General features: G+C 40.1%; 1 protein-coding gene across 2 annotated transcripts in view; it reads right to left on the bottom strand.

Moving 5' to 3' along the window:
- The window catches only part of grm8b (glutamate receptor, metabotropic 8b), a 312,271-nt gene that overhangs the window by 17,099 nt on the left and 271,768 nt on the right, over nucleotides 1-23,404 (bottom strand). For both annotated transcript variants that reach the window (XM_060914785.1, XM_060914786.1), the window contains 2 exons: nucleotides 2,896-3,032; nucleotides 1,678-2,613 (listed from right to left, as the gene is read on the bottom strand). In XM_060914785.1, coding sequence (XP_060770768.1) covers nucleotides 1,678-2,613; nucleotides 2,896-3,032 — 1,073 coding nt within the window. The remainder of the gene's footprint in view (nucleotides 1-1,677; nucleotides 2,614-2,895; nucleotides 3,033-23,404) is intronic.

Genomic DNA, 23,404 nt, shown 5'->3' on the forward strand with positions numbered 1-23,404 from the left:
TCTGATGTCTTTGTTTTGTTCAAAATTATTTATACATGCAAAAATGCAGCAAAACCTTCCCATACCAACCAATAACAACTAACTTGTCCGAATGAAGCATTACAAGCATGCCCCCGTCATGGCGGCATAGTTACCATTGCTATGGGATCACATGATGGTGCAAAGTCTCTATATAACAGCATTAAAAAAAAATCTGTTTACTAGCCTCAGATTATATGGAGTGTCTGTCATAATAGTCAAGTCAAGTTTATTTTTATAGCGCTTTTAACAATAGATATTACCGCAAAGCAGCTTTACAGAATTTTAATGACTTTAAACATGAGCTAATTTTATCCCTAATCTATAACAGGTTTTGTTAGTTGCTACTGTAGAAATGACAACATTAGTTCAAGCACATTAATCCAAACCTGGAAATACTGTAATTAATCAACACGTTCAAATCATTCAGATTCAAGAATTCTGGGGTATAAATTGATTTTCTTTCTATGATGCTAGGATTGAACCTGTGCAATGTGATATATTTAACAGTTATTACACGAAATTGAGTCGTACATGAGCTGATAGCCGACGAGGCGCATAGTACCGAATTGGCTATAAGCCATGTAAGACGAGATTGAATAGAATAACTGTTTTATTCTATCCACATTCACTGGATTTTGAGAAACAGCATTTTTATTTTTTGCAAATTCGATAAATAAAAACTTTATACAAAACGTCCGACAAAATAATTTCCAGTTAGAATGTAAACAAATGGGCGAAATGACAGTAGCAATTTGTGAAAAATGCTATAATAATAATTCTTGAAAAATAAAAAAAGATACGTTCTTACCATCAAATGCTTTCATTCTATATTTTGTTGCTTTTTTGTATTTTTGGGGGTTTTGTTTTTGAGTAGAGTTTTAATTTCATCCTCAGTTGGTTCAGCAACACGCTCCACCATTTTGTTTTTCTCTACTCACGGTACATGAGCTGATAGCCTAGTAGTGGAGTAGCCAATCAGAGCATGCAATTGCTCATATCCAGTGAGTGTGGATAGAATAAATTTGATTATATTGATTTTGTATTTTAGATGTGGTATACAATCAACCTTCAGTAGCTGTGTATTCATGTTTTAAAGCAACTTTTGAACTGAGCCATGTTGTGGAAGTTTTTTGTTGTTGTACACAGACTGGGTTTCGGGCATTTTGCATGTATTAAAGCTAGTTGTTCGGTGGTCTGCTCTCATACTTGCTCCTCTTGGTCACATTTGCAAAATTAGTTTTGTGCATTACTGTGTCAATGAATAATTTAATCCGTCTAAGAGTTATACTTTATTTATTAGAGTATATGTAACAAAACAAGACCATTTGAAACCATTTTGAAAGAATGTCCTATCTATTTGTATAACCACTTATCCATTCCATTGGGTTGGCCTGGCTCTGACTTTATCATCTGAAACTTTATCATCCAAAAAATCATGAAAAAAAACCCCAAGGGTAATTCTATTATTAAGATTTTTTTCAAATTTCATTTTCTAGTTTGTTTAATTTCCTTAATGTGCAATTTCAAAATGTTCATTAAATGGATAGATCGAAAACCCCATAAAGCTGTGAGCATCGTCTATATATCAAGAAAGCTTGTAGGTATGTCTAGCCCATACATGTGTGTATATAAAATGGATTTAAACCTTGAACTCACCCGCTCTGCAGATTGTGCCGTCCCAAAGAAGATTGGTATGAAGGCAAGCCAAATGATGCAGGTGGTGTACATAGTAAATCCAATAGGCTTGGCCTCATTGAAGGTCTCTGGTACTCCCCTGGTTTTGATGGCGTAAACAGTGCATGTGACCATTAAGAGAATGCTATAGCCTAACGAACAGATGAGTGAGAGATCCGATATGTCGCATTTGAGCACACCGCGGGCGTTTTCAGGGTCCTGCGTGCGTTGTTCACCATAATCCACAAAAGTGTGTGGTGGGTCAGCGATGAACCACACCAGCACACCCATGAGCTGCACTGAGATAAGGCTGAAGGTGATGAACAGCTGGGAGGCAGGGCTGATGAAACGCGGTGCTGCCACCGAGCGCTTGCCCTGCTCAAAGATGCGGTGAATGCGGTTGGTCTTGGTGAGCAGTGCAGCATAGCTGAAGCACATGCCCAGGCCAAGGAAGAGCCTACGGAAGGAGCACACAGCCACTCCAGGTGCTGCTATCATAGGAAATGTGGTGATGTAGCAGAGGAATATTCCTGTAAGCAGCACATAGCTCATCTCCCTGCCTGAGGCACGTACAATTGGTGTGTCATTGTAGCGTATGAAGGTGATTATCACGAAAGTGGTAGCTATGATACCCAGAATGGCGATGAAAACAGGTACTACAGCCCAGGCAGAGTGCCACTCCAGCTTAATGATAGGGATGGGCTGGCAGACAGTGCGGTTGTGGTCAGGCCTCTGCTCGTATGGACACAGCTGGCACATGAACTCGTTGGCCTGGTAGTGGTATCCCTCACAGCGCTCACAGTGCCAACAGCATGGCACACCCTTCACCACCTTCTTTCGCTCCCCAGTCTGACAGGGCATGCTGCACACTGAGGCGGGCACAGATGAGTCCCCACTCACCCACTGCATAACACCCATCTGGAGAGGTACACAAGCGTAATTATGGGTATCCATTCTAAATTAGGATATGCTCTTAGCATGTTTTTCAACATTTAATCCAATGGAATTAATTGGAAATAAATGTAACTTTTATTCTCATCATTCGCATGCTGACTGTGAATACAGTTAAAAGCACTATTATCATCATAATTTCTATCATGGTTATAAATGTTTGCTCTCTTTGACCTTTCACTTGAAATGTATTCCTAAATCAGCCAAACACGTGAATTAAAATGCAATAGCACAAATGCCATGCCTCACATTTAAATGCAGCTGATCCGTCCAGTGTCCAATGACTTTGTACTCAGCAGAATCATTAGTAATTTGATACTGGAAGATGTCGTAGCGTCCAGGAGCATCTCCGTTCTCGTTGAAAGTTACAGGAGTTTTAGCACTGCCTGTTAAAAAGAGTTTTAAAAAAGTCTATTAAAATTGTGATACCAATTATTGTTTAATACAGAATTTGATATCCCTGTTTCCAGTGTAGAAGTGCATCTTTTTTTTTTCTGGCATTAAGACTAGCCTTGTAACAATCATTATCTATCCCTCATATGTTAAAACATATTTGTCTCAAGCAGGCTATATAATTATAATCAGAATGGAATTGGTGCTCAGGGTTATATTACACGATATTCAATTCACTAAATGCCTCGTCCTTCATAAAGCCTCAGCAAATGTTTAAACATTATCATGCATTACAACACCATCACTGTAAGCCATACTTGACTTTCTCCCAGGCCTTTTGGATTTTCAGATCAAGCATTTTAGGAGACAACAGCATGATTAGTGAGGACAGTAATACAAATGAGCATCTCAAGAGACCAGGATGTGATGCATCATTAAAACACCTGCAGAGAAGCAGCTTACACAGGAGCCATGGGCATGTAGGACTGAAATGACCAGATTCAGTCATCTGTAAAATCTCATGAGTAAATTAAAACATTCACACACACATTATGTCTAAAGCACTTTATTGTGCCATAACACCAAGCAACACAATGCGCTGCTGAATCCCATTAAAACTGCCATATGTCTCCTCCTCATAGCACACAGCCGTGACCATTTCTCAATTAGCCACATGATTTGCCTACACTGAACAAAGACTTATTCAGTGATTGAATGACTACCAGACTCAGAAGATGTTGTGATTAAACAAGGCTATGCTTAATCACAGGTTAGAGCCATTTTGTGAACTCAATTAGAAAGCTGCTATTCGGAATGGCTACATAAAACTTGACAAGATAAAATGGATGTTTCAGTAATTAAAAAAATCAGTCTATTAAAGATGGCAATTAAAGTCTCAACCTTTTGTAATTTAGACTTAATGCATGTACACAAGAGTATCCACTTACTGCCTACACTTCACCTAAAGAACAGAGGCATTGCAAATCTACTCCACTGCTAATGAACCACTAATCACCTGATTAAAAAAAAACACCCCCTCAAAAAAAAATTAAAACAATGACTTCAGATTTTAACACTGAACCTCGTTTAGTTCCACTGCTTTACACAGAACAAAGATGTCACATTTCTCTATAATTTAATTCAGTTAATATTATTGAGCAAATAAAAAGTAAATACATTAACAGAGCGCCAGAGCAAATCGAACATAAACAGACAAATACAAAGTACACAGTATGTCTTTAGTACTGTGCAGAAAGGATTTAACTTTAATTCTCATTAAACATCCCAAAACTAAACGGTCCTAATCAAAAACAGTTTCATTCCATTAAACTCACTAAGTGCGACCTGCTAGTGTGTATAGAACAGCTTCTAAAACATATGGCATAACACAGGAATTAGCATAGCTCATATACTATAATCAACCAAGACACTGCTGTTTAGAGCCATGCTCTTTTCTCAGCATCTCATAAAAATGAACTTGTGCATGAAGGCAATGGAGCGCCTGGAACTGCAGATGAGCTGGAAATTGCCCCACAGGCAGCTGTAGTTTGCAGAGATTCTGAGCTTCATGCTATTCTGGATTCATTTACTAGTTGCTTGTTTACACTGTCCTCTTGTCAGTTAGGATAGAACAATGAAAAGAAATTGTTGATAAAAGTTCATTTCAGCAAAGCTGTACATTCAGACAGAATGTACTCTAACAAAGGATCTACCAAAGATGTGTGATAAATATGCATCCTACAAGACATATACAGTGGGGCAAAAAAGTATTTAGTCAGTCACCAATTGTGCAAGTTCACACACTGTTGCTGGTATTTGGCCCATTCCTCCATGCAGATCTCCTCTAGAGCAGTGATGTTTTGGGGCTGTCGCTGGGCAACAAGGACTTTCAACTCCCTCCAAAGATTTTCTATGGGGTTGAGATCTGGAGACTGGCTAGGCCACTCCAGGACCTTGAAATGCTTCTTACGAAGCTCATTGCCCAGGCGGTGTGTTTGGGATCATTGTCATGCTGAAAGACCCAGCCACGTTTCATCTTCAATGCCCTTGCTGATGGAAGGAGGTTTTCACTCAAAATCTCACGATACATGGCCCCATTCATTCTTTCCTTTACACGGATCAGTCGTCCTGGTCCCTTTGCAGAAAAACAGCCCCAAAGCATGATGTTTCCACACCCATGCTTCACAGTAGGTATGGTGTTCTTTGGATGCAACTCAGCATTCTTTCTCCTCCAAATACGACAAGTTGAGTTTTTACCACAAAGTTCTATTTTGGTTTCATCTGACCATATGACATTCTCCCAATCCTCTTCTGGAACATCCAAATGCTCTCTAGCAAACTTTAGATGGGCCTGGACAAGTACCGGCTTAAGCAGGGGGACACGTCTGGCACTGCAGGATTTGAGTCCCTGGTGGCGTAGTGTGTTACTGATGGTAGCCTTTGTTACTTTGGTCCCAGTTCTCTGCAGGTCATTCACTAGGTCCCCCCATGTGGTTCTGGGATTTTTGCTCACCGTTCTTGTGATCATTTTGACCCCACGGGGTGAGATCTTGCATGGAGCCCCAGATCGAGGGAGATTATCAGTGGTCTTGTATGTCTCCCATTTTCTAATAATTGCTCCCACAGTTGATTTCTTCACACCAAGCTGCTTACCTATTGCAGATTCAGTCTTCCCAGCCTGGTGCAGGTCTACAATTTTGTTTCTGGTGTCCTTTGACAGCTCTTTGGTCTTGGCCATAGTGGAGTTTGGAGTGTGACTGTTTGAGGTTGTGGACAGGTGTCTTTTATACTGATAACGAGTTCAAACAGGTGCCATTAATGCAGGTAATGAGTGGAGGACAGAGGAGCCTGACAAGTTACGGGTCTGTGAGAGCCAGAAATCTTGCTTGTTTGTAGGTGACCAAATACTTATTTTACCGAGGAATTTACCAATTAATTCATTAAAAATCCTACAATGTGATTTCCTGGATTCTTTCCCCCCATTCTGTCTCTCATAGTTGAGGTATACCTATGATGAAAATTACAGGCCTCTCTCATCTTTTTAAGTGGGAGAACTTGCACAATTGGTGGCTGACTAAATACTTTTTTGCCCCACTGTAATTACACACCCACACACTATACACACACCCACCCACCCACCCACCCACATATATATATATATATATATATATATATATATATATATATACACACATAGTGGTGCTTGAAAGTTTGTGAACCCTTTAGAATTTTCTATATTTCTGCATAAATATGACCGAAAACATCATCAGATTTTCACACAAGTCCTAAAAGTAGGTAAAGAGAACCCAGTTAAACAAATGAGACAAAAATATTATACTTGGTCATTTATTTATTGAGGAAAATGATCCAATATTACATATCTCTGAGTGGCAAAAGTATGTGAACCTCTAGGATTAGCAGTTAATTTGAAGGTGAAATTAGAGTCAGATGTTTTCAATCAATGGGCACCCTTTTTTATTTAAAGAACAGGGATCTATCAAAGTCTGATCTTCACAACACATGTTTGTGGAAGTGTATCATGGCACGAACAAAGGAGATTTCTGAGGACCTCAGAAAAAGCGTTGTTGCTCATCAGGCTAGAAAAGGTTAAAAAAACATCTCTAAAGAGTTTGGACTCCACCAATCTACAGTCAGACAGATTGTGTACAAATGGAGGAAATTCAAGACTATTGTTACCCTCCCCAGGAGTGGTTGACCAACAAAAGATCACTCCAAGAGCAAGGCATTTAATAGTCAGCAAGGTCACAAAGGACCCCAGGATAACTTCTAAGCAACTGAAGGCCTCTCTCACATTGGCTAATGTTAATGTTCATGAGTCCACCATCAGGAGAACACTGAACAACAATGGTGTCCATGGCAGGGTTGCAAGGAGAAAGCCACTGCTCTCCAAAAAGAACATTGCTGCTTGTCTGCAGTTTGCTAAAAATCACATGGACAAGCCAGAAGGCTATTGGAAAAATGTTCTGTGGATGGATGAAACCAAAATAGAACTTTTGCTTTAAATGAGAAGCGTTATGTTTTGAGAAAGGAAAACACTGCATTCCAGCATAAGAACCTTATCCCACCTGTGAAACATGGTGATGGTAGTATCATGGTTTGGGCCTGTTTTGCTGCATCTGGGCCAGGATGGCTTGCCATCATTGATGGAGCAATGAATTCTGAATTATACCAGCGAATTATAAAGGAAAATGTCAGGACATCTGTCCATGAACTGAATCTCAAGAGAAGGTGTTCTACCAAAGAATGGGTAAAGAAGAATAAAGTTAATGTTTTGGAATGGCCAAGTCAAAGTCCTGACCTTAATCCAATCGAAATGTCGTGGAAGGACCTGAATCAAGCAGTTCATGTGAGGAAACCCACCAACATCCCAGAGTTGAAACTGTTCTGTACGGAGGAATGGGCTAAAATTCCTCCAAGCCGGTGTGCAGGACTGATCAACAGTTACCGGAAACGTTTAGTTGCAGTTATTGCTGCACAAGGGGGTCACACCAGATACTGAAAGCAAAGGTTCACATACTTTGCCACTCAGAGATATGTAATATTGAATCATTTTCCTCATTAAATAAATGACCAAGTATAATATTTTTGTCTCATTTGTTTAACTGGGTTCTCTGTACCTACTTTTAGGACTTGTGTGAAAGTCTGATGATGTTTTTGGTCATATTTATGCAGAAATATAGAAAATTCTAAAGGGTTCACAAACTTTCAAGCACCACTGTGTGTATATAGATAGGATACACATCCTATCTATAGCCGCTGATCCTGTTCTACAGGGTAGCAGGCAAGCTGGAGCTAGAGCCCTGCACTCCCGCGCCGCAAATCAGTGCGGCGCGGGACAAATTTTGAAAGCTCATTGCGGGCGGGAGCGCACATATGCGGCGCGGGTGTGAGCGGTGATAAACTGCAGTCCCGCTAACTAAAAAAATGCTTGAAATAAAATTTATAAATTATTAACTTATGTCTATCACATATAATTTGTGCTGGATATTTTATTTGGCATTAATAAAAACATTTTAAGATGCCAAAACTTGCAGAGAAAGTCAGATTACCAAATTGAGTGAGAAATTGCATTTTAAACTTGCCATTGATCACTCTAATGACTCGCAGCTCACACCCAGCTAGCAAGAGTACTATGAGTGAATTGATGTACTTGTTGCGTTAGTCTACAACTTTAATCAGAGAGACAGGTTACACAGTGACGGTAGGCTTGACTCAATGCTATCCCAGAAATCCTTCCTGTAATATGCAAATTTGGCTGTCCAATCAGAGGCGGCCAAATTTGCATATTACAGGAAGGATTTCTGGGATAGCATTGAGTCAAGCCTACCGTCACTGTGTAACATGTCTCTCTGATTAAAGTTGTAGACTAACGCAAGCAGTAAATCAATTCACTTCTTTTACCAACTTTGCGTTGCAGTAGTAATAATAATAATTGAAGCCGCAAACGGCCTCGACGGGCCCTCGTGCCAGCGGCCAAGGGGGGCGGGGGCATGCGTCCCCGCGAAAAGCCTTCCACAGCTTCTTCGGCAAGAGACATTACACCCACAATGGCGACAAAGCACAGAATAGGACACAAGGCAACAATAGGGTCTCGCACTGTACGATGCTCGGGGCCTAATAATAATAATAATAATAATCCTTCAAAAACAGTAGGGTCTCGCACTGAACGGTGCTCGGGCCCTAATAATAATAACTAGAAACTATATGCCAAGCAGGCACCTTAATGCGAGAGGCAAAAATCACAACACGTTAGGGGGCGCTATAGAGGCCCTGAGGCCCGCCTGGATCTGGGCTTCTGGTTCTCAGAAGCGGTGGCAGTCTAAGAAAAAGGAGCCAAATTTCGTGCGTTGTCAACCATGGCAAGCGCCCCAATAAGGGTCTTGTAAAGAGTTTGCTTGCCAAGGTTGACAAATCAGAAGCTGCAATATCATTTCTGCCATAACCAGCACCCCCAGGGGCGAAAGTGCACAAAATTTGGCGTATATGTAAGGTGAGCTATGAAGAGTTAGCGTATGAAGTTTGATGAAAATTGAGTAAATAGAATGTGGCTAATGCATTGGCATTACATTTTTGTCCGGCTTAGTGAGATACATATGCGTACCAAATGGCATGGCACTACTACAAACTATATGGCAACCAGGCACCTTAATGCGGGAGGCCAAAATCACAACGACTTAGGGGGCGCTATGGAGGCCCTGAGCCCCGGCCAAGTTTGGGCTTTTGGTTCTGAGTAGCGGTGGCAATTCTCGGAACTGGTGCCAAATTTCGTGCGTTTTCGCCCATGGCAAGTGCCCCGAAAATGGCCCAACAGCGGAGAAAAATAAAGAAGAAGAAGAAGAAGAAGAATAGTGAACTCTTACAAGAACAATAGGGCCTTCGCCCATAGGGCTCGGGCCCTAATAATAAAAAAACATTGGTACAAAGTAAGCCTATTCACTTTTTTATGCTGATCAGAGAATTACAATGGTTTCTCATGTGATAAAAATTTGCGATTAAATATTTTAATCGTTAGACAGCACTAATTATTATTATTAGAGATACTACATGCTGAATTCAGAAACAAGGTAAACAATAACAAACGTGAGCTGTAGATATTTATGCTCAAATTCATTCAAAGTAGGGGGCGGGGCACCATCACGTTGTGTCAAGACAAGAACTTTCCTGAGAAATAACGCGAACGTCTGCATCGTGCGGGATTTGCGGGCGGGAGCGGGACAAAATATGGCAGGCGGGATTTGCGGGCGGGAGCGGGACAAAATATGGCAGGCGGGAGCGGGACTGAAAATCATAATTTTTTTGTGGGCGGGAGCAGGACTGAAAATCACCGAGGTGGAAAAACCCGGGTGCAGAAAGTAAAAACCCTGCCACATTTTTGCTCCAGCCAGTTCAGTGAACCAGCTGATCCTAATTACCACATCCCCTAATCCAGGTTGATGAGCTAATTGGTGAAATCACCTGTGTTGAGAGCACAGGCAGAAGGAAAACCTAAGCAGGACTTTTACTTTGTCAATCCAGTTTTTCCACCTCTGGAAAATCATAATTCTTTGCGGGCGCGGGCGGGAGTGGGACTGCACAATGCGGGCGCGGGTGGGAGTGGGACTGAAAAATCCGACCCGCGCAGACCTCTAGCTGGAGCCTATCCCAGCTGACTATGGGTGAGAGGCGGGGTACACCCTGGACAAGTCGCCAGTATCGCAGGGCTGACACAGAGACAAACAACCATTCACACTCACACCTACGGTCAATTTAGAGCCACCAGTTAACCTAATCTTTATGTCTTTGGGGGAAACCCGGAGCACCCAGAGGAAACCCACGCAGGCACGGGGAGAACACGTAAACTGCACACAGAAAGGCCCCACTAGGTTCAAACCCAGAACCTTCTTGCTGTGAGGCGACAGTGCTAACCACTACACCACCATGCTGCCCTATATATATATATATATATATATATATATATATAAACTGCTTTTTATATGTAAGAATATGTGCTTGCCCTTGTACTTTAATAAAGTAATATTTTGCATCTAACCTTTCAGAGTTCTTGTCACAGAAAAAGAGAATGTATACTGAATATAAGCGAAGCTGTAGTGTATTTATGTGAACTGCCCTGCTGGCAAATTCTGTTCCTATGCTACAATTGGAACATACATCTGATTTAATAGTTATGAGTTTCCTTCAACAATACAAAATTTTCTACCGATATGATTATACATTTGCAGTATTCTCAAGTGGAATGTTTATAAGCTTACCTTCAGTAAGTACTAGCCTATCTACACAAATATTATATCTATCTATATGGCTATCTCCGACCCTCTGTGCAGGAACTACCAAATTATAGGATAAGCGTGTTTCAAGGAATAGAGATGATTTCACATTTGGGGTGCCATATAGCCCTTGGAACGCTTTAAAATGAAATATTATGTATTATCATGCCCCAAAAGGAAGCTGAGAAAACATGCATTATCCATTGAAAAATGCACTAACCCAGCTCAGGCCATGATATCATTTTCTACAAGGTTGTTTTGCTGACAGTTTGATTTCCTATTGCTCTTTTGTGAGGAATAACATTGAAAGTAACAGGATTGAGGGTTCAGTGAAGATACAAAATGTGATTATCTGGCATCCATACTGATGGTATGAAGATATTAAGGGCAATCTAAAGTTTTACATATGTATTCTGAATGTATTTTTAATCAATGAGTTACTTCTAAAAATTATATTAAATCCTTATTATCTAGTAATATTATGTCTAGGCTATAATTCGGGTGAACTTTTAAAGTGATCTTGCCAATCAATATCACAATATCACTGAAAAAAAAGAAAAAAGGATTGTGAGAACATAATTTTCTTCTTCCCATGATCTTACAGAAATTCAACTTCCTGTTCTGGAATATTTTAAATATTTCATACGGATGTATGTGTTTTGGTAACAGGGTTGTGTGAATGTTGTGGAAATATAATGCACAATTTTTCTAACCTATAATAGATAGCATAACCAATAAAATTTTATTCATTTCTGTTTTATTAATATTGCATTAATATTTTAAGTTAGTTATCTAAAACGTGCATATATGTAGGTGGTTGTGAAGAACACTTTTTCTACATTTAAAATACCTTTTATTCCTTTTTATATTTGTAAATATAATTTCAGTCAGACAAAAATAGCATCACAATCATGGATTCACCCAAAGAAAGGAATTTTACAGATGCTGCAGGGTTTTCCATCTTCTAACCTCTATCTCACTGGGGACATCATCTCTTCACCAACACTGTGCTTTCTCTCCTAGTATTAAACTAGTTTATTGAATTGGTTTGGCAGCATTTCTTTCCTGCCTTTGAAAAGGATATCCTCATAGGGAATTTCGTAGGGAAATGTGGTCATGACCTTTGACCTCATAAAGTCATCCATAGTTTGGCAGCGATCCTTCACTCTGATAGGAGTGGATATCGGATGATTTTGTCCTAAAAAAAATTGAGGAATATACGAACAATAAAGTTTAAGCAGAAGCAGGGCAGCATATCACTATGTCGTATTCGCAGAGTCTACAAAGAGCTCATGGTAATACCATTATTGTGAATCTCATGTTGTGTGCATAAAATGGCTGTACCTTAAAGCTGAAACAGACATGTCAACCAAAAGCTCAGCATTATGTTATATGGAGCTGATTAAGCATTTTGCCTGCACTGTGGACCCTGTTGTGGCTTGTCACAAGTCATTTTTAGCATTTTAGCCCTGAAGTTAAGCATAAAATACTGGGTCTAGTTGGAAAAAAATGAATATCAGACTTTGTGCCTGCAGCATGCCTCACAGTTCCTTGGAGCGACATGGTGATATAGGCGTTGCATTCTTGCAGTGAACACTCATTACAAGGCAATATCACTGGCATGCTACATTACTGCCATCATTCGTCATAACGACAGACTCTAGGACAAAATAAAGAAGGTCTTTCCTTTATCCACAACGAGCGACAAAATTTTTTTTTCTTGAGCTTTCTCATGACACTGTGGAATTAACCTTGGAAAGTTCAATTTCTTATGGTGTTTACATCAATCATAAATGTATAGAAAGTTGTGCTATGGAATTTTACTATTTACAGAAATACTATTGTAAAGTGTTTCTGACTAAACATAGCAGAAAGTCACAGGCCAGACGGTTTCATCATCAAGGGAACATTTCTTTCCAAAATGCTCCCACAAGGTTAATCATCATCTCTCTCTCTCTCTCTCTCTCTCTGCATATGTGTAAGCAGGGGGGAGGGGCAATATAAAAAGGTCTTGTAAGAGTTAAGACTAGTGCCTTTTAATAAAGGTCACTAGAGCCAGCATAGCTCAGTATCCTGGATGTAATGTTAGTTCTTGAAATGAAAACATCTGAAATGTCTTGAGATACAATCAGAAAATGACATAAACAAATAATTAAATTTCATCCACATAATGTGACCTACAGGCCAGGAGCTCATAGATCAAAACACAGTGAAGGATACTCTTTTGAATATGGAGTCAAAGGAAGATTCTGGACTGGATTAACTCCACCAATCAACACTGGATAGCTGTTAGCCAACTTGTTTGATGTTTAAAACCCTGTAAAACCCAGACATAGTAAAACATAAAAAAAAAAAAAATGCAACCTCTTAGATGGTGTTGTAGGAGGCCTTTGGAGATGAAAATCAAGTGTTTGCAAAAAAAATTATGTTTTTGTAAGGTTTTATGGGAATGTTGTAATCTTACAACATTGGGTGAAGTGGATAGCAGAATTTCCTGTAGGCTAATTTGTACTCATTGTCTGAACATAAAGGTACAAACGTTTGTACCTCAGTAAAAAAAAACAACTAATGGTGATGATACACGGGGCAACTTTTTGGGCAATGTTGCCGAGCAATGTTGCTGGGCAATTGCGTTTTGACTCTTTTCTATTGAGATTGGGCAACATTGCTTCTTTCTGAATGGTTTTGATAATCTCTGGCAACTTTTTGAGATAAGCCAATCAGAACGCGAGTATCGAGTCATGTGACCTCCGGTGAGGTTCGGATCAGAAATTTCAAACAAATATGGCGGCCGCTCAGTGTCAGTGGAGTGAAGAGATGGAGAGACTCCTCATCTGTTTTTACGCCGGTAAGTTGTTATTTTAATATTCTATATGGAGGAATTTACCTCACCAAAGCTCTAAAAAACAACAGACAGCTTGATTAAATGGTCACAGCAAAAATTAAGACATCAATTTTTTTTTTTTTTAGCTAACTGTAAACTGCCGTTGCTAACTGTTGTTGCCCTGAAAAGTTGCCCTGTGTCTCACCTAGTTGCCCGTTGCCAGCAACTTTGCTCGGCAACATTGCCCAAAAAGTTGCCCCGTGTATCATCACCATAAGGGTTTATTTGCATGGTTGATTGCTTATTACTTGGCCCCAGAACGGTATATAACATGAATAATAATATCAACATTAGTCATATTTTTATGAATAGCGATTTTATTTTAAAACAATAACTAAATAAAAAACAGGAACATGTGCAAGGCAAGCATGTGCATGCATGTAGGGAGTAGTGCAGTGATCATTTACAGTGATAGTTCCAGAAACAGTCCTTGTCCTCCAAAAAGCAAAGACGAACATTACACTTGCGGCACTGTGTGTTGGTGTACCCTTTGGGGCAATGTCTGCAGCGCCCTCTCTTAGTCTTCATTGGGAAATGTCCAATGAGGTCCTTGCGTGCATCCAGTGGCGGGTGTGCACATGATCTCTTTGGTGGGATGCTGTTTGGACTCCCATCACCCGAGGATGGTCTCTTCAGAGGGCTGCTTGTTGTCACCGTCCGTGTGTCTGGGCTACCAGAAGATGGTCATCCCCTCTTTGGAGTTTTGACTGTGTCCACCAGAATGATGCTAGCTGTGCCTGGAAAAGTCTCATGATCAGTGTCTTTTTCTTAGAGATCTTGAGAGCTTGGCAGTCCTGCTTGTAGAGGAGCCAGGCGTTGACCACAGCAAGGGTGATGGTGTGCCAGAAGATGTACATGTACCAGCGGCGGGATTTCAGGGGGAACTTGGCTGTAAATGAGTCCAACAAATCCACACCTCCCATGTACTATGTGTTGTAGGTACCCATAATGTAAGGCCTTTCAACTTCAACGTAGGTCTTGTTGGCTTTGTCCCAGCGTTGAATCTTCTGCACCAGTTCTGTTCCAGCAAAGGATGACACAAGTGTGACCGCCCTGTTGTCATACCATTTGACAGCACAGATATTGTGTTTCACCTCCACTCTGTAGTCAAAGGTTCCTCTCCCCTTCTTCAAGCTCTTATCATCCTCAAGGTTGCAGTTGGGTAGGCGCACCTGCCTGGCTGTTCCAACATAATGGATTCCACGATCAAGGAGCTTTTCTATCAGTGGAACAGAGGTGAAGCAGTTGTCTGCATAGATTTTGTAATTCTGCAACGTCGGGTCTTTTAGACTACATTTAGCCAGGTATGTTGTAAACTTACAACATGACTATTTTGACTACCACACTTTCCCAGTGTTGTAAAATTACAACAAATATACAACATGCTCTAATTTACATTTGAGGCATGTATTTCACAATAACCACATATGTACAGTACATGTTTTAGTCAGTGTAATGATCACCAAAAAAATATTAAAGGCATTTTACTTACTTAAATCTGACAAATCCAGTCCAGTGAAACAAAGTGTTGTTGCTCGGCCAAAGTTTTGCAGCTTGTGAAAGTTCGGGACCTGTGGGCTGGACTTGTATACAAATGTCCTATCCAATACCATTGTGAGACTGAACAATAGGACTCAATGACTATGTTAATGTGAAAAAAAAACTTTATACATTTTTTTTTAGAAAAAATGTAATTCTGCAATGTCGGGTCTTACCGGTTTAAGACCAGTTCCAACCTGTTCCTTTTAATACTAGGTGCAAATCTTTGACCTGTGTTAACAGTGAAGCTTTGGAAACCAATAAGAAGAACCAGTGGTGGGGTGGCACAGTGGTGTAGTGGTAAGCCTCACAGCAAGAAGGTTCTGGGTTCAAGCCCAGTGGCTGATGGGGGCCTTTCAGTGTGGAGTTTACATGTTCTCCCTGTGTCCATGCGGATTTCCTCCGGGTGCGCTGGTTTTCCTCACAGTCCAAAGACATGTGGTTAGGTTAACATGGGGCAGCCATGGCCTGAGGTTGGGCTGAAGTGCCCTTGAGCAAGGCACCTAACCCCCAACTGCTCTCTGGGTGCTGTAGTATAACCACCCACTGCTCTGGGTATGTGTGTACTCATTACTCACTTGTGTGTATGTGTGTGTTCACTCCTTCAGATGGGTTAAATGCAGGTGTTAAATTTCACTGTGTGCTTAAAGTGCATATCACGGGTAAATTCAGGAGCCAGATCAATGTAATTCTCCTATTTTATATTAAACTTTGGTCAAATATCTGTAACATTCTGCATTCTCTGCAATTTTTTTACCTTGCGCAATACCAGAAAAATTCAGTTGAAATCAAGCCATTTGAGGCGAATTGGTCCATGTTAAGACCCTGGTGCCAGGGGTCGTGTGTGTGGTTATGTGTGGGTGCATATGTGTTTTTTCTCTCTCTCTCTCAGGTAGACGCCCCTTCCTCTTATACGCAGCTGTTCCCATTCACCTTGTTGAGGGGCCATGTTAAAAGTGAGAGGGAGACGCCTTTCAAGGGAGTGTGTGAGCTGGTGGGCTGTGGCGGTGACAGATTAGGAGAGAGAGTTATGAGCTGCATCTAGCGAGAGTGTGCTGCTCCTTTAAGGGGAAAGGAGCGTGCGTAATCCCGGATCTGTTTGGTTGTGGTTTGTTTGTTGTAGTTTTGGTGAGAAAACTTGACTATTGTATTTGTTTTTCCTTTGTTTGGAGACCAGTAACTTTAGTTGTTTTTTTTATTTTTATTTTGTGAATAAAAATGGTTTCCATTTCGGCCCTGAGTCCGCCGGGCCCGGGTCTTTTTGGTTTATCTCTGTTGCTTTCCCCCATCCCCTATTTGCCGCGGGGAACGTAACAGTCTGCCTCTGAGAAAACTTGGCATTTGAATTTCCCAGCAAACATTGATTTTCACGACGTCATCTGTGGGATGCCTCCCTTTGAATCCTACGTCAGCGCTGGTTTGTTTATGAGAAAACGACCTGGTGGTTTTCTGCAAATTTCTTCAACGTTATCACGTAATTATTAAAATGGTTAACAGATGTATCATAGGAGGGTGTAGCAACACCAATCTTGATGGGATAGGTACTCATTGTTTTCCAGAAGACCGGACAATGAGAGAGAAATGGGAGCGCTTGGTCTACACAGGCTGTGCACTGAAACCATGCAAAGCTCGCGCTTCCACAGGTAACGTCACGAATCTGGCTCCAGACTCCCTTGGGATTTTTCCAGACACGTTTTGTTATTTAATTTTTTTCTGCTGTAGACAGATGGCCTTGTGCAAAATTACCCTTCTGGATGAGTGTGTAAAGGGACATACTTTCATATAAAAAAAACATGAAATTGGTCCAGAATATGCACTTTAAGTCTGTGCTTGAGTGTATGTGTGACAAATAAAGTCCTCCTCTTCTTCTGTGTGGGTAGCTGATAAGGAATATTTGTCTAAAAATGAAATTTATACAATTCTCTGACCACATCAAATGTAGTTGATCAGCTAAGTCATGCTTGATGCCTGAAGTTTGCTTCACCGGAGCTGCACAGGTAATGATGCTAACAAAGAGACACTGAAACAAAAAGGCTTCGAGAGATGCATGGTGCTTCAGAGTATTTTAATAAAACATTGATCAATAAGAAAAAAAAGAACAAAAACAAATATGAAGAATTTTAGAAAATGCTGCTTGTCGTGCTACCAAGAAATCAGAGTCCTCTGTGCTGAAGACACTCCTGTGGCAGAAAACGTACTGACACTCTGACAAAAGTCCTTCTGTAAATGATAAATGTCTCCTAACAGAAAGCATCATCATATGTACAATTAGACAGTACCAGTCAAAAGTTTGGACACGCCTTCTAATTCAATGGATTTTCTTTAATTTTATTCATTAAAAGACACTTCATGTCAAAGTAATGATGGATGTTGTTTCTCTTTACTTAGTTGAGAAGTTCTTGACATAATCTGGATTACTACAGTTGTGGAATAGGACTATTTATTGTGGGTATTTATTAGCTATTATTTACTGTTTTGTCTCAAATGCATTAAGAAGGCAAGAATTTGTACTAATTAATTTTTGATGAGGCACACCTGTTAATTAAAAAGCATTCCAGGTGACTACCTCATGAAGCTGGTTAAGATAATGCCACCAGTGTAACAAAGCATCAAGGTAAACGGTGGCTATACCTTGAAGAATCTAAAATATGAAACATTTTGTTTTTTTAAACACGTTTTGTTTACCACATAATTCCATATATGTCCCATACGTTATTTCATCATTTTGATGTCTTCAGTATTGTTCTACAATGCAGAGAATAGTCAAAATACAGAAAAAATCCTATGAAGGAGTAGGCATGTCCGAACTCTTGACTGGTACTGTACACCAAGCGACTTTTGAAGTGATTTCACTGTTGCAGACAAATTTCCAATGTCATAATAAAATCATGAGAGTTTTGCTAAAGTTGGGGCGCACTCACATTATCTCAATCATTTGGTGTAAGGTGGTCAGAATAGCTGTCTTACTCAGCTTTTTCTTGTCTTGATGTTCCAATAAAATCAATTGTGTTTAATATCTTTATTCTTGATTCAAATAGCAAGTAGTGACACTGCAAGATCCCAGGCTTGGCAAAATTATAGTTAATCACTTGAAAAATTGTTTGGTGTAAAACATAAATCTGTGTCTAATGACACTGCCTTTAGATGTGAGAAGGTGTCAGAATTTAGACTTTTAAAAGTATTTTCAGAATCTTTTCAGTCTTCTAGCGTATGGTTAGCTTTAGAGATCAAACCTGTCTTGACCGAATGAAAACATTTGAAATAGTGAAAAATATCGTTTTTGGCTGAACTGTTCCTTTAAGGGTCATAAGTGAACAAGAAACAGTAGTTGTGAAGAGACTAATTGTCAAATTAATTCAGTGCATTCCACTGAATCAGCCAAAGACAATGATGGCCCTTACTGAAATACAAACAGAAAGCACTAATTAGTGCTGAGACCTCGCTGTCTGAGATCTTTACTTTATTGAGTGCATCACTGGGTATTGATTGCTCTCTTCTTTTAAAGCTAATCAGTATCCTACACACATGCTGTGAAAGTGGAGAGGATGTTCGCTCTAGCTAGAATATGTTCAGTGATTTTCCACCTTCTTAATCAATTACTTATGTCTTATCCAGTTTGTAACTGAGAGAACATCGATAGTGAGGAAGATAAAGGAATGAAATGTTTCTGGGTCAGTGTTGGGATCACAGCTTGGGGTGTCATGCAAATTTTGTCATTATTCATTAAATAAAGAGGTCTTTTCGATGTAACATCTTGTTAATCAGAGAAGATTCTGTGGAAAATGCCAATAAAGTTTAACTCTTCTAATGAAAGGTTAAACAATTTCATTCCATTAATCGGGAGAATATGCCCAAAAAGGACTGCTCTTTAAACCTGAAACTCTTACTCAGTCCATTTACATGCACACTAATATTCCACTATTATTCCAAATATGACACTATTCGGAATTTAATATTGGTCATATAAACAACATATTACGAATTTGGCCTTATTCTGAATTTTGCATTTTCCGGTTAAGACACGTGAGATATGCCGTTGTTATTATTAGGGTTTTAGGAGCATTCTTTGGACATGTATACAATGCATTCACTTGCGGTTTTTATGGTGGTTTGTGACACACAGCCTCTTGCCTGTTTATGGGCAGCTCTGTGCAATGTACACAAACCAACATCAGCTTACAAGGCTTGGGCAGAGATGTGGCTACATGTAAACGGAAATATTAGGTGGACTATTCATTTTCATTAATCATGGAAAAAAGCTTAGTAGGAATATTGTCCTTTTCAGAATAAGAACAAACAAGAAGACAGAGTCATCTATATCCCCCACTCTATATACCAACTATCGGTATATACCAAGTTTCAAGATATTATTTGTCACACTTTTCAAGTTCTGCTGCAGGAAACCAACCCTACCTCTTTACACCGACCTCAGCAGCCCCAACCGGACCTTTGGTCCAGGTGAGCTAAAAATTAAAGATTTTCACATTTCTTAGTATCAAAAGGCACATACTGTATACATTACTTAATCAACACATATACCAACTTTCAAGACCATACTACTCATAATTTTCAAGTTCTGCTCCAGAAACAAAACCTACCCCTGAGACTAACCTGAAAGACTAAGTCTGAAATTGTTTCCATGTTAACATGAAAAATTTAAATTTCTCAAATTTCTAAGTATGAAAAGGCACATCTCCATCACCTTATTAACATGTATACCAAGTTTCAAATCCGTATCATGAATAGTTTTGGATATATGCTCCAGAAACAAACATTGCTGTTAGAAACTAAGTCAAAATCTATTTTTTCTGTAAAAATTTGAAAAATACTTTTTTTTTCAAAAATCCAAAATAGCAAAAGGCACCAGTTCACATGTTGCTTGATATGTATACCAAAATTTCATAAAGATATCTTCAGTCTTTTTAAAGATATGGCCTGGAAACAAAAACGTGACCAGATGGATGGCTGGACGGCCAGAACCTGTTTCTATATCCCCCACCAAACTTCGTTTGAGCGGGGATAACAAGTACAACATTTGGCTTTCAAACTTTGATTGAACTCAGCTCTAATGAAACATCCCTGGCAGTTGCCTGTATTTATCATAAACAATTTCGTTCTACTTCAGTCACTGAACAGGACCTGATACTATGTAAGGGATCCTCTTGAAAACATATGGCATAACACAGGCATTAGCATTGCTCAAGTGCTATAATCAACCAAGACATTGCTGTTTAGAGCCTTGCTTTTTTCAGCATCTCAACCCACATATAAAAATAAACATACGCATGAAGGCAGTGGAGATTGCAGATGAGTTGGCAGCTGTAGCTTTCAACAGTTCAGAGTTGGAAGCCATGGGTTTGGTGCTATTCTCGCGGCTTTTACTGTATTAGCTGATTGATTACATATCAGCATACTCGAAGGCCAACGCTAGCTTACCTGCGACTTTTCAAGCTGAATTAGAAACCAAATTGCTGCTAAGCCTCAAACAAAGTTCAATCAAGCAGTGTTGTACATTGAGAATAAACAGTACGATCAAAAACCAAAGTGTTTTGATATAATAATGAAATATTGACTCTGCAAATGGTGTCTTATGCACACATTAATCGAGACAATTTAAAAACTTTCAGCAAACTTTTTGAGGGATATTCACCACTGTGACATAATTTTAAGCAAGCAGTAATTACACTGGGAACAACCATCAACAATTTACTGAGGTTTGTTGGCACACAGATTGCAGCATGAGCCCCGTGGTCACATCCAAGGTTGATGAATGTATAATGTTTGCTCCGCAAACCTTTCAAATTACATTTTCACATTTGTTAAGCTGAGCAATGCAATCAAGCACTCCTTTAAAAATCCTGCAGAATCCTTCTTCCTATTTTGCTCTCACACCCTCCAAAGTGAGAAAGGTATTCTAAGTTTATTTTCAGATGATGTTATGTTTGGGGAATAGGAGAGAAAAAGGCATAATGATTCTGACATGTGCAAATTTGCTCTAACGTAGCAGTGTAAAACAGGACACAAGCAGCGGCTGAGGAAAGCCTTCATGAAACCTTTGAAGTTTTCTGCATGAATTTCTCACAATAGGTTTCAATGAATAAACATTCATGTCATTCAATAGCTTAATAGTCAAGGTCACTGATGAAATATATCTGTGAACAATAGTGAGGGGGTGTATTTTGAGTTTAAACCCCCTCCTTCTTGAAATATTTTATGACAAATGCAAAAAATATATGCTCATTTTGAATTTGATGTCAGCAACACATTCAGGGGAAGCCATGGCCTAATGGTTAGAGAAGCAGCTTGGAGAACAAAAGGTCTCTGGTTTGATTCCCTAGACCAGCAGGACTGGCTGAAGTGCCCTTGAGTAAGGTATGGTACCTACTGCTCTGGCAAGAGTGGTTGCATACCTTGTATCTGATTAGCCAAAGAAAAAACTGATGATGTGATTTATCAGTTTGGGCAATGCCTGGCCATAATTAACACATTTCAAAAAACTATGATGGGCATCTTTACCACTGTGTTGCATCACCTCTACTTTTAACAACACTCTGTAAATGTTTGGGAACTGAGGAGACCAATTGCTATAGTTTTGAATGTTAGTTTTGAAAGTGAAATGTTGTCCCATTTTTGCCTGATATACAATTTTAGTTGCTCAACAGTTCGGGATCTCCTTCGTTGCATTTTACGCTTCATAATGCCCCAAATCTTTTCAATGGGAGACAGGTCTGGACTGCAGACAGGCCAGTTTAGCACCTGGATTCAAACAAAAATCCAAACAAAAAGACAAACAAAAATCCAAACATCCACCACCCATAGGCCCACCTGGGGCCCAAATATGGACTTTGAGTTCTGCCAAATTGTGTCTATCTCCTGTACCTACGTGCCAAGTTTAATGAAGATCTGTTGAGAATTTGTGTTGATAAATGTAACATGAAAGGCATTGAGGGAGGGGGTGGGTGGATGTTGTTCCCCCCAGGGTTGGCCTAGTTGGCCCTGGGGCCCATACATGAATTTTGCTTATATCTGCAAAATTCCGGGTCATCCCCAGACCTACTTGCCAAATTTGGTGAAAATCCATCGAGAAATGGTGACGTTAGCTCAAGACAAACAAACTATATACACACACACACAGGGCCGCGTTAACCCTTGCCGAGGCCCTGGGCAGACACCCCCCCGAGGCCCCACCCCCGCCTGTTGTCAATTGCGCTCAGCAAATTCACCCCCTCAAGGCCAATTTATGCTGACAACCCAGTCCTCGCAGATGGCGTCTGCGAAGCCCCCCCCTTCGCAGACGCTCTGCGCGCACCTCCCAAAAATTGTGACCACCGCAGACAGCCTCGCAGACAGCGTCACAGACAAGAGGGCTCTGATTGGTCCACTCTACATCCGCTGTACACGCACTTCCGCTTCCCTACTTTCCCGGTTTGGTTTGTTTTCACGACCGCCATTTTTAAAAACACAAGCGAAGATGGAGCAGCACGAAGAGCGGTTGATCGAGGAAGTGAGGAAGTACCTGCATCTATACGACTCCAGTTCTAGTCATTATAAGTAACCGGAGGATAAACACTCCACTAACCACACCCACCAACTACTCCTAGCGATTTCGCGACTTCGCGCCCCCTTGCGTTGTGGCGGTGAATAACATCGCGCACGCCTATTACTCCCCGCTTAACGATAAATTACAACTAAGCTATCTGTGAAAGCCTTGTCGCAAGAGCATGCAGAGGCCTTCAGATGTGCCTGTCTAACTAGACACAGAAACTTAAATAATGACAGTGGCACAATTAGAAATACTGTTGAACGATAAAACTTTATATCCATCAACACCTATTTAATCGAGAAAAAGCAATGGTGAAATAGGCAATTGCATGGTGAAAAAATCCATCAGACATCACGGTTAACAAGTCTGGTTAACTAAAGTTTAGCCTCAAGAAGCCTTTGAATGAGTGAGTCAATGAACAACATGTCAAGAACATAACCTAGGCCTACAACAGTTTCTTTAGTATTCAGAACAAGAACATTCATTTGGTATATAACCGTTCATTTTCATTTTGGAATCCAGGCGACTTTTAACTTGTGAAAACAAAGAGTGATAACAAAGAAAGAAAAATATCTTGCTTCTCAGAAATAAATCTCAAAATGTTAGGCTATGTGA

The sequence above is a fragment of the Neoarius graeffei genome, chromosome 2, assembly GCF_027579695.1.
Source record: "Neoarius graeffei isolate fNeoGra1 chromosome 2, fNeoGra1.pri, whole genome shotgun sequence".
Classification (NCBI taxonomy): domain Eukaryota; kingdom Metazoa; phylum Chordata; class Actinopteri; order Siluriformes; family Ariidae; genus Neoarius; species Neoarius graeffei.